The sequence below is a fragment of the Columba livia genome, chromosome 1 (genome assembly GCF_036013475.1).
Source record: "Columba livia isolate bColLiv1 breed racing homer chromosome 1, bColLiv1.pat.W.v2, whole genome shotgun sequence".
Classification (NCBI taxonomy): Eukaryota; Metazoa; Chordata; class Aves; order Columbiformes; family Columbidae; genus Columba; species Columba livia.
In genome coordinates, this window is record NC_088602.1 from 120461688 (window position 1) to 120474469 (window position 12782).

General features: G+C 39.4%; 1 protein-coding gene across 2 annotated transcripts in view; it reads left to right on the plus strand.

Moving 5' to 3' along the window:
• The window catches only part of ATP10A (ATPase phospholipid transporting 10A (putative)), a 114664-nt gene that overhangs the window by 82639 nt on the left and 19243 nt on the right, over nt 1-12782 (plus strand). For both annotated transcript variants that reach the window (XM_021287843.2, XM_065075396.1), the window contains exons 8-12: nt 1641-1858; nt 3380-3574; nt 4962-5523; nt 11390-11493; nt 11665-11791. In XM_021287843.2, coding sequence (XP_021143518.2) covers nt 1641-1858; nt 3380-3574; nt 4962-5523; nt 11390-11493; nt 11665-11791 — 1206 coding nt within the window. The remainder of the gene's footprint in view (nt 1-1640; nt 1859-3379; nt 3575-4961; nt 5524-11389; nt 11494-11664; nt 11792-12782) is intronic.

Sequence of the window (12782 nt, forward strand, 5' to 3'; positions counted from 1 at the left end):
AATGAAGGAAACTCCTTGGTCACCCACAGTTAGTGTACACCAGCCTCAGGGCCTGGGCTGCTTGGACTGGAGAGCTATCCCAGCTCTGACATTTCAGATAGAGCCTATACATGTTCCAAATGGAGTTGAAAAAAACTCAGATGTACAATACTGTACTGATAGAGCTATCACCATATACAGTGTGTGGTCTGATTTCAACTCCTCCGCTTGCTTTCTGACAGCTAAAACATGTTAGAAAATTACGGCGGATGGCAAGGATGGGTTTTATGTTGATCGTAAAGCTAGCCACGTTAAAAGTGATCCCATGCCAAACTCACTATATGTAATGCAAGATTTTTCTCAGGAAATATTTTGGAAGAAAAATCTTCATACATTTTTTTTGTGTATGTGTTAAATGCCTGAATAATTAGCTTATAAGCTAATGATTTATCATTAGGAAAATCTAATTTGTTATATCAGAGAACTGAAACAAAGCCGAGCCACAAGTGTGTAACTTGTACTGTATATCTGGATAGCGTGGATTATTTTGAGAGTATAATAAAAAGCCTTTCAATGAATACCTAATGAAGTAATAAATAGATACCTGTTAGAATGTCATGTGCCTGCCTAATGAATAACCCAGATAGTTAAATGCCCATGATCTTTAGGAATTGAAAAATACTATTTATATCAATTAGAGCTAAACAGAACCTGTCATTAGAGGGGCTGGATTCCATGGCTGTTTCACACCTCTTCTGTTTCCTTTTTAACTTCTGTATATCAGACTGCCAGGACTGGTTTCTAACATGAATTGTTGTAGCTGGATTCTTGACTGGGGAAACAGTAATCTAGAATGCAGAATTTGGAAAAACTCTTTGTTCTGTGTCCCCTTGGCATTGCTCACTGCAGCAAATAGATAGATATAAACATATGTTGCAGTAGGTGAGGGTACTATGAGTTTCTTAGGGCACATTGCATCGTCCTGCCTGTTACGCTGCTCAGAAGGAAGGGACAGGCTCCAGGGTGGTTTTAGCACTAGGTGAGGAGTCGAGAATCTGGGTTCACATCTCCACTCTGCAGCAGGTGGCCCTGACCTTGAGCGAGGCCTTTACACTGTCTGTAGCTCATCTCCGTATATAAAATAAGGGCGGTGGTGCTCTGCAGGTGTGTCATTGTGAGGACAAGTGAGATGTCAGTTAACTGGTACTGGGTAGATATGACATTGTTTCTGGAAAATACTTTCTGTGAAATTTCCATATTCTGTTGGAAAGGACAAGAACATTTTCTGGATTCTTTCCTTCTCAGACTGCAAGTGGAGACCAAATTATTTGGTTGATTTCATCAGGCTGAGCTTTGGAAAAGTCTTCAGGAATGCAGCAAGTTACAGCAGAGTTTGACTCCCTGTCAGAGAGTGTGGTGCTGAGGGAGGCAGTGTATTGCATTACATTTCTAATTATGTTATCTGCGTCCTCCGTTAGGTACTACCATTCAGTTAAGACTAGACTTTGTTATCCCCTGATAATGGAATCATTCATTCTTATCATTAAAGCACAATGTAATATTAAAATATATATCACTTGAACAAAGTCACCATGTCCCTCCCTCTTTCTCAGCCACGTTTGATGTACACAGCATTTCTCCCTCTGTATTTTTACCGACAGCCAAACGCTTAGCGATGTACCAAGAACCTGATTCTGAGGAAGAGGAGGCAGCCCCAAAAGGAGGAACTCTATCCCACCGTGATAGTATCTGCAGCCATCAGAGCATCAAAGTGATCCACAGAAGCCAGAGCACCAAAACCCACCGACGCACAGGTAGCAGAGCTGAAGCAAAAAGAGCCAGCATACTCTCGAAGCACACTGCATTCAGTAGCCCAATGGTAAGTCATGAGAACTAAATGCACAGTGTCCCATATCTTCTGGTGGAACAATGTCCTGAAAAGGGAAAGGTAAGGAAAACCGTAGCACATTCTGTACCTCTTATAGACTTCATCTGGGCGTTTTTTCTTATGTAGTCACAGCTGTTTGTGCAAAAAGAATCAAATGTTGGCATAGATCTTATCTACATACCTTCTCTGTGGGAACAAGCTAAAGGTAAAGACAATCTGAAACCTTTGTTTTAGTTATACCTTAATTTTGAAAATAAAATGTTTGCCTTCCCTTTATCTATAGAAACTGAGAGTAGCATAAGGTTTGAGGTCAAGGATTCTAATTGCTCTATGTAAGCCTCTTCTCTTTTGTCTGAGGATTTTAAAACTAACAAGTGCTTAGCTGGACACCATGTATTCCTGTTCTTAGACACAGTTGACATACACCATATCGTAATTGTTAGTGTGATTCAAAATTATCAGTGGATTGCATGTGTTGTATTTTAACAAAAGAAAAAGCTTTACATTTCAAAATGTTGGTGAATTTATGTCCTTACAACTTTGCTTTGGTTAATTTATTTTATGTTTTTGTAATTCTCTGGAAGTTTCACGTGAGCTGAATCGTAATAACAAAGCAAAGAAGCCACGTCTTGTCTATGTAGGAATTTCACATTGTAGCACTGCTGACACAAACTCACCTTCAAAACAAGTTACAAATATAGACACAGAAAAATGCTGTTTGCACTGATGGAACATCTTGATTGCAGTCAAGAGTAAGCTCATCTGGTACAATTCAGATTTGCACTTTTTACACACGGGGTTCTCTGGTTGCTCAGATTCATCAGCTGCTGAGCATCAGCAGATAAAATTCTACTGAAGAAAGAGCCTTAGGTTGGTTTATCTTTTAAACTTTTGTATCCCTGCATCCTGCTATCTTAAGAAATACCAGAGTTTGCTCTGACGAGATTGAATAAGTGGAAAATGCTGATGAAACAAGAGTGGAAAATGCTCTGTGTTTCAATGTAAAAAAACCACATTAATTACTCTCAAATGTGGGGATGGTTGTTGTTCTCTAACAAACAATCCAAGATGGTTTCATTTTATTGTGCTGATGCAAGACAGAGCTTTGAATGTCATTGCTGTCTAATTTTTCTACTCTTTTGGCCTCTGTAGTGTACCCCCCTTCAGTAATAGATGATAAATGTCTTGAATTAGACAAGAGAGAGGGAGGAATATTAGTATGTAACTCTTCTCCTATCCACTACCCCCAAAGTAGATGAAGATTGCTGCTATAATTATCTGTAGTGAAAAAGTTGACAACACAGTTACTCACATTTCCATTTATATTGGAAAGATCATTGTTAACTGTTTATTGTCTAGAATGGGTGTTCTACAGTTCCCTCCACCTCTGCTCTTTGGTGTAAGGCCGCTATAAAACCCTCGACATTGACACTGTTTTGGATACTTTGATTGCTTATTGCTGGTTTGGAAATTTGCAGAATCACAAATGTTAATTACTGCTGTTATTACTAGGAGAAGGACATCACACCTGACCCAAGGTTACTAGAAAAGGTAAATGAATGTGCAAAGCATCTGGAGGTCATGAGGAGCCACGAACAGCCATTATCCCATCTGAGTCCAGAACTATGTGACATTTTTGACTTCTTCATTGCTTTGACTATATGTAATACAGTTGTGGTTACTGCACCAAATCAGCCCCGACAGAAGGTGGGTTAAAGAAGCAGCAAAAGAGAGTTTAAGTCTCTTTTGCATTTGTGCTAATTTGTCTGGTAAACTGAGGAAATGAAAACCCCCTGTTCTAGCAAGAAACAAACAGAGCTAGTTGTGAGACAACTCTTAGAACCACTATGTGAATGAGAAGGGTTTAGTAAAGCACTAGTTAAATGGAATGTGTCGGCTTACCTTCAAGGTAAGATGCATTTTCATCTACAAGATACTTCTGAAACTTTCCCAAATTCTGGTACTGTGACTTATTCATTTAATAAATATAAGTATGTGTGTGAGTACATGCGGACGCTGATATGCAAATGTGCAAGACTTTCCAGAAAAGAATATAAGCTCTCTGTGAGTATTTTGTACATATGGATTAAATTAAGAAATGGCTGAGACATTTTTTAAAAGTTTTAAAAGAGAATATACTTGAAAAAGTCACTTAAAACTTTCAAATTGTGTAAAAGATGCATCTTAGGCTCATTATGAGAAATAATGATCATTACTGCTTAAATTGGCTAAAACCAGTGTCACTGACGAATGAGAATTTCAAAAGCGCAATCCCAAGATGATTTGTAAGACAAAAATATAATGGAATGTGGTATTAAGGCTAGCTAGCAGCTGGAATTTCCATTCTGGAGAAAATTCTGACAGTTGCTTCTGTTCCAGATTGGAATAAAAAGTGAACTAGTCTGCAAAATGATGTGCTTTTGTGCCAGGGAAACATTTGGAGAATGCTCAGTTCCGCTGTTTCAGGAATGGTACACTGTTATATAATACTTTAATATCTATTACTAGAAATATGTTATTACTATTAATAACATTGTATCTGTAAAAAAAGATTTAAGTAAACAGAGATGAGTGATAAAAATGAAGCAAAATGCTTAGATGCTGAATGAGAAGGCGACAGAAATTACTTATTTCAACATGTTCCTATTGAGCATGTTGTCAACATTGGCATATTCTCATAAAACTTTTCTGGTACCACACTTCTCAGTAGAAAACTCTTCCATTAACTTTTTTTTTTACTGAATATGCACGAAGAATGGCAATGTTTTCTACTGACAATGGTGTTTAGTATGCACTGCTGGTGGAGGTGCAACATTGATAGTCTATCCATCAGTCTTATCTGAGGAGGTGAAAGAAGAAAACATGTTTTTAATACAAACATACTTGTTTTCACACAGAGGAATGATTCTGAAGTTCTAAGTTTTTTGCTGTTGAGTCAGTTTTGTCCATCCTCTTTCCTTTCTCAAAAATGCCATTATTTTTGTTCTCAAATTCCCCTCTTTAGTTGGAGCTGCTTAGACTGAATATCAGTGTTGGAATTCTTGTATGGTTTTTCTTTGGTTTTTGCTCACTGGTTTCTCTTTTTCTTGTCAAGGTCAGAGATCGATTCGAACTAAAATCCCCAGTAAAAACCATAGAAGATTTCATACGAAGATTCACTCCAAGTCGCTTGACCTCTGGCTCTAACAGCAGCAGTTCATCTAGTCTAGCTACGAGCAAATCAATGCACAGGTTTGGCTTAAGCCTGCTTTCGTCTACATCTACGGACAGCACTTTATTAAAACTGGAAGAGAAGCTGGCATACTCTGCACAGATGAACAACAACGGCTACAGCTCCCAGCAAGGCCGGGCAGCGGTGGGGAGTGGACCTGAGGAAGGAGAACTCCGTTACGAGGCAGAGAGTCCAGACGAAGCTGCTCTCGTCTATGCAGCGAGGGCATATAATTGTTCTCTGGTTGGAAGGCTGTCTGACCAGGTATCAGTGGAGCTACCTCACCTGGGAACGTTAAGCTTTGAAGTATTACACACATTGGGCTTTGATTCCGTCAGGAAGAGGATGTCAGTAGTCGTCAGACACCCTCTCACAGATGAAATAAATGTTTACACTAAAGGAGCAGATTCAGTTGTTATGGATCTTCTTCTGCCCTGCTCTTCAGGTACACCACTTTCTTACCTTTGTGGGAGTGGAGGTGGGAGGGAGGCGGTTCTGGTTAATTGCCAAAAAACTCATCATATCTTATGGCAAGTAGTTTTGTTGTGAATATAAGAAAGGACAGAATGGCAGCCATCTCTCTTCTTTTATAGTATTTTCTTAGTATAACATCTTTTCTGTAACAAATTACTGGTTTCTCACCTTACTAGAATGAGTTAAATTAATTTCTGTACAAGATCTTCTACTAGCAAACTTTATTTGGAAGGGATTTCTTGAAACTCTGCCAAAGCAATTTACATTTCTTCAGGAAAAGCTGCCTGGCAGTGCTTGGCTACTTGAGTATTTTATGTGAAACCCAAGCACTTCCTATTGCAGCTCCGTTCTCTGTTTTATTTGTGAATCTTTACATCATTTTGCTGCAATATGTTTGCATAAATCCATGCATTTATGTCGTTTGGACTATGACACTGGAGGACCCTGTGAATCAATCAGCCTTCAAAACAAAAAGGTTGTGGCAAAAGAAGGAGAGATTCTGTTCATATGAGAAATCTTGGCTTCAAACATGTAGTTGACTAGCAGGAAATGGACACGTAGCTGTGAACAGAGAGTACTTCCCTGAAGCATGGAGAGCTTCTCCTGCACCCAGATGTCACATGAAACAGAGACAACTTTAAATAGCCCCTAATTGTAATCAGTTGGGTTCAAGAAGAACCCTATAAGCTTTCAGACAGTAGAGGACACATGGGTTTCATTTTGCATGAATCAGTTTGCATCTAATCTACTGTATTTTCAACACTGAATTTAATCCAGTGTGTAAAGTTTACTCCAGTATGAATGGACAGAGCCTGAAAGTGCTAGAGGTACTTCCCGTGTTTCACTAATGCATTGACTTTGTGGTTACTTTGACATTAGTTGGAGTAAACAACTGTGAAAGGCTTATACTGTGTAATTTTAGTTTCATGAAATACAGAAAAATGTTGGCATTAGTTTTCTGTTTACAGCCATATAAATCAAAGCTGAGCCAAAAAAAATTAAGAACTTGTCCTTAACTAACAACAAAGTATTCATGAATAATTTTCTAGTAAAGATCTGATATCACAGAAAGTACACAGAGTATCTGTGTAAACTTTTCTCTCTCTGAAGTACTAACAGAGAATTTGTAGTACTGGGAATTTCTAAAAACATACCTAGAAAATAGTGCTTAGAAATGAGTTCTCAGCATGAGAACTGAGCTTTAAAAAGAAAAGAAACAATTATTTTATGCCGTTTCAAACATTTTGTCACCATATAATAGACTGTGTTTGCAGCTGCTGTGTCCATTCTCAGTAGACTTAGTGGATCGAGGAATTTTCAGGCAGATATAGGACCCAGCTGGGTAAAACCAACAAGGACAGTTAGAATAGCCAAACAGCGACATTACCAAAGGTGGGGTATGTCAGAGAAGGGCAAGCAAAGTTCCTGAAGGTTGGTGCTGGCAGTGAGCAGATTCTGTAGCTGGGCAAATACAGCAACTCCACCATATTTACAGGCAAGTGAACTGAGTGTGGCTTGAAATTGTGCCCTTATTTTGTTTGGTTGGTTTTAGCCCACATTGAACTACGAGTTATAGTATATTTTGCTTTTGCAAGCAATGTAAGATGCAGCCACTAGAACCTCATAAGCAGTTTCCCTTGTTTTCTAGCCATCTAAGTCATGTCTGGCTTTAGTAATTCTGTATGTTTTAGCAGATCTGTCTGAAAAACATTTGACATTTCTCTTGAGCATCTTCACTCTTAGAACTGAATTTGCAGTTTCTGTCTGCAGTACCCTAATGTCAGTGGATATGTTGTCAGTTCCTGAGGGAACAGAATCTTTTTGCCATTACAAGGAGGTATCCCCCAGGTAGAGGGAGCGTCAGAAGATTTATGCTTGTGGCTATTACCTGTATTGTGGGATATGTCAGTGGTTTCATCCTGTTCTCTGGTGATAGTGGAACATGAGTGTGAGAGGAGACGTGATGCTACAAGAATCCAGGCATATATCGTTTCAAGGAATTGACCAATAAGTGAATCTACATGGCAGCTAATCATCACAGTGCTCACTCTTTGCTATCTTAGTGCCTCAGGGACAAGTAAATTGTGCACCAGTCAAGCATGCATCTTGAGACTTGGTGGTACTTGTGCTCTTAGACTGAAAGACCAAGGCAACACTGAGTCCCTAATCCCCTAACTCTTAACATCACATTGCATGAACAGGTCCTAATCAGATACAAAGTGTCCTATTTGTCTGGGATGAAGAGCATTTTAAAATATGACATGAGAATAGCCAGAAGCAAATGTCTAATGTTGTAGCTTTGGTTGTGTGTTACATAAAATCAGAAATCACTATAAGCTTCAAAAAGTAAAAAAGTTTCTAAACTGACTCCATTTGTTCTGCCTGTACATCACGTTGAGTCTGTGAAACCTGATGGTTTCTGATAGCATACAGATATTGCCAAAACCCTTGAAATTATTCCCAGGAGTGTATTGTTTTTACTTTATCTCAAGAGTCACCATGTTCATAAATAAGAATGTTACTCCTTGAGTCAAAAACCAGCTTGCACAGGAGCTGTGAACATAAGTCATTGAGAAAACAATGACTGGGCTGGTTTTCTGCAGCTTGTGATTATGGAGGGAAATGAAGCAAGCAGAACGCCACTAGTCCTCTATCATTCTTCTGGAGAAGACTTATTTGGTGGTTTCACTTCCATGGTACATAGAATCGTAGATTCATAGAATCGTTCTTGTTGGAAGAGACCATCAAGATCATCGAGTCCAACCATAACCTAATTCTAGCACTAAGCCATGTCCCTAAGAATCTCATCTACACGTATGTTAAACCCCTCCAGGGATGGTGACTCCACTACTTCCCCGGGCAGCCTGTTCCAAAGCCTGACAGCCCTTTGTGTGAAGAAATTTTTCCTAATATCCAATCTAAACCTCCCCTGGCACAACTTGAGGCCATTTCCTCTCATCCTATCACTTGCTACTTGGGAGAAGAGACCAACCCCCTCCATGCTACAACCTCCTTTCAGGTAGTTGCAGACAGTGATGAGGTCTCCCCTCAGCCTCCTTTTCTCCAGGCTGAACAGCCCCAGTTCCCTCAGCCGCTCCTCATCAGACTTGTGTGTGGTCACACTGCTCAGTATAGGCACTGTGTCCCAGCTAAAAAAAATCTCCACCACTGGGTTTTGTCTGCACGAGGTTCCTCCCCTCTTTTTATCTTCTGAGCACAAGATGAATCTCAGGGTAAGACTGATGAGGCACATGAAGAGCTAGAAGGGGTTTGGCTCTCATTGATATGCTTCTTGGAGAAGGGAGGGCAATGCAACCGTCCATACACGGAAGATGGTGTGCACATCTCTACCTTTAAGGAATTACTGTGTTTGTTGAAAGTGCTATAAGCATTTGATGTGAATGCTGCATTAGTGCCCCGGTACTCAGATCTGAAGTGATTAACAACACCTAAAGAGATAGGAATGACATTTGGTTGTGTTTAAGCACTTATTCAAGTTCATGCCATTTGAAATCAGTGAGTGACTGAGATAGCCACTCCCATAAGACAGTTTTGTGTGAGATACGTAAGAAATATGGCATTTCTCTCTAGAACAGTAATGTATCACAATAAGTGAGAAAAAGTGCTTGTCTACTTTATTCTTCTAAAGTTAAAAAAGCTGACTCACTAATACAGGAAGCCTAGAAGGTTTGCTGCAGTACTTCTCTCACCAAAAAAAGGTGCTTGTATTGCACAGCCAAGTCAAATATGCCAAAAATATTATCATGTGCAAACAGGAAAGAAGCTAAATGAAACTCTGTTAGGTTTCCAGATTAGAATGTGTGCATTTCCACTTTATGTTGCAGCTCTATCTAGTTGTGAACCGATTTAATAGCTTCTGGAAGGAACCTTGGGGCATGTGTGTCGGAGCCACGAGCTACAGTGTGACAAGGGGCTTTCCAGTTGCGCATAACATTTCTAGGGATGTTCTTCTGGAATAATACATTTGTACTGATGCTTTGAAAAAATCTGTAGTGATAGCATAGGTAGCACTAACAGATAGATGGGACAGGTCCACCAGAATATCCCTACCAGTATTCACCACTTGACCTTAATCAGAGATAGAACTAAAATTAAGGAATGCTTGGACTACCACAGTCTTTATGGAGTCCCTTAGGAGCAGCTGGGTATGTACACTCCCACTAGAGAGGACAGGACAGTCTTCAAAGGTGAGAAAATAGCTATATGGTGAGTAAATCATGCTCATACATGGTTGAGATGACAGGAACAAAAACAGAATATTGAGATTCCAAGCTCCCAGCTCCTTCTTTCGTACAACATCAATACTTGTATGTATTTGTGCTAGATCCTCTGAATGCCCAATTAGACACTGTGCTGCCGTATAAATATGAAGGTGCTGAATGTTGTGTAAGTTTATAGACAAATAGAACATGGATATATGTGGTCACACATAGCAAGATTAAATCCGCTATGAATGCACACTGGGAAAATGTGCACCAAAAAGTATAAACGGTAAGATATTTGTCTAATGTAGATAACTGTATGAAGTGCTTAGTATAAGAGTCTAGTGCCCGTAGGTTCTCAGTATGGTCAGTTGAAAGAGGTGAGCACACTCAGTGGTGAACTGAGATGATACATGGTAGGTTGCTTCAGGTGCTCAGACTTCTGGTGATGAGCAGCAGTCACCTGACTCTGTGACTGGTTACTGTGCAAGTACCAGTAACACAAATATTGCCTTAAGGAACAGCTCCAGTTACAGAACTATAAACCTGAAATGATTCTACACCCCAAAAAATTTCAGACTTGAGAAAAAAAATTATATGACATCAGGGAATAAGAAAAGGTGCCATAAGGTACCAGTAATTCTCACTCAATAGTTCCAGTCTAAAAGCTTACCAGCTTGTACATTTACTTTAGTACTAACCCTGCAATTCATTTTCTTTAAGATTATTACTACAGTACATTGTACATGAACCTGTCTTGATCCTAGCTGATAAAAAAGATGCATATCACCTGTTTTTAACTTTCGAAGGCATCATTTTAGGCAATGAGATGGAACAAAATGTGTTACTGTCATATTCATTACTCTTTTTTTATCACAGTGTGAGCACATTGAACCAATCCCAAATAAAGAGAGAAAAGGAACAGATGCTCAGTCCTGATTTTGAGTTTTTACACGTGGCTTTAAGTGAAGAGTAAAGCTAAGTGGAATTTGTGCTGCTGCATTCAAGGTAGAAGCTATCCGGGAGGTCTGCACAAGTGTGGATTCTCTTCTAAATGAAATCACAGTCATACCCAGAACTTCTTGCATTGACTCAGGCCAATAAGTATTACAGTATCAGTACAGCAGCAACAGAAGTACCTTTATACACGTAGATATGCAAAACAGAGCACTGTTTCTGGTTCTTTCGAGATATTAACCTTGGTAGAAAACTAAGTGCTGTTTTTAAGTAAGTGTCATTTTTCTGCACATGATGAGATGTGGAGAAGCATTTGCTACTAGTGTATTTGAAATCATGCTTCTCTTTCTGATGTTCTTGTTTGCTGTGAAGATTATCAAGCCAGACAAATACTTAAGGAGTAAGCAAAAGGAGGTCTTTCTAACATGAATTCACAACTTTTGAAGAGAGAAGACAGAAAAGACAGAACAAAAAGACAATATTGCATTTTATAAATGAAATGTTTTACTTGAGTTTCCCAGGAGACATCAGCAGCTCTTTAAAGTATCAGTTATAAAGTCCTGGTACAGTGAGTACTGTAGACAAGTTTTTATTCTCTGAGGCCATTCTGCTGCCGTTATTTTTCAATCACCAATTTCTTTTTTAATTCTTATCTAGATGACCCTCGGGGCAAACATCAAAAAAAAATCCAAAGCAAAACCCAAAATTACCTTAATCTGTATGCTGTAGATGGGCTGCGGACCCTCTGTATTGCAAAAAGAGTAAGTAAATGCAGACTCTTAGTTTGCTTTTAAGGAGAGTCTTGGCAAAGATTACTGAAGGCATTTATTAATTTATTGTTCTTGATTCATAACTTCTTTTTCATTTTATTCAGTAAAGTATGAATGCCTCTGCATCACATTGACTGTGCCCTCACATACTCTTTTTAATAGGTTCTCAGCAAGGATGAGTATGCCTGTTGGTTAAAAAGCCATTTAGAAGCAGAATCTTCTATTGAAAATCGTGAAGAACTTCTGTTTCAGTCAGCACTGCGGATAGAGAAGAATCTGCATCTGCTAGGTAATGAAATGAGAGGTGGACATGAAATTAAAATGTGTTAAAAATTCGGAAAGCTTGGCTATGAAATCCATTATTTTCCTTAAATGGTTTCTGACAGTACAGAAATTGGCTTCTTTTGGACTTTGTCATGGCTGTCATGTGCAGCACCACAAAGGAATGGAATATAATTAACATAACAGACATAACCTGTTTTCCTTGCTCCTGCCATCTTTTTATCACTAGTGAAATGACTGGAGCAATGCCAGGGCTGAATTTGACACAATATCATAAGTGGGAACGGCTGCTCTAAACAGGAGGAGGACTTGGCCCAAACTGTCTGCAGAATTTTCTTAGCTTAGTGCCATCTCAGCATGTCAGAGACCTCCGTGACTCCAGGGGCACCAGAGACAGTCAGAAAGCGAAGCTCATAAATGGCATTTGTGAGGGGCATCAGCTCTCATATATGTCAGGTTCAGCACATGCACTCAGGGCCTGTGTGTTCTGTGGAAGGGGATTGCAGTACTTTGTAATGACACACTTAAAATCAGTGTATGCAAAATGTATTTCAAGAACTAAGTCATCCTCTTCCTCTGCTGACTTGAGATGTTGAAAGCACTGAGATTCTAAAATGTATATATATTCACTACTGCTCCAAGCATCCAGCTGCTTTCTCTGGCAAAGAATTTGGCACGGCCATAAGACTGTTGGAGATAACAGCCTTCACTAATTGCCAACATGCCAGTCTCTGGGAGATGAGATCCACCTCACCCAACTTCTGATGTGTCTGCTACAGATCTCTAAGGCTCCTCATGTAACCAACGGAGAGACAAAAAGAGAAAGTGCAGTTCATTTGGTCTGTCTTAGATACCCACTTTAGCATTAGATGATTCAGGCCCTTGGAGTGTCTGGTTTTCTACTGCAAAAGAATTTGCAATTGTCTTGAAAAGGGGGGAATTGAAGAGAAGCTGCCAAATTCATGTGTACCGTGATTAAGTTGTAAAAGACATACCCA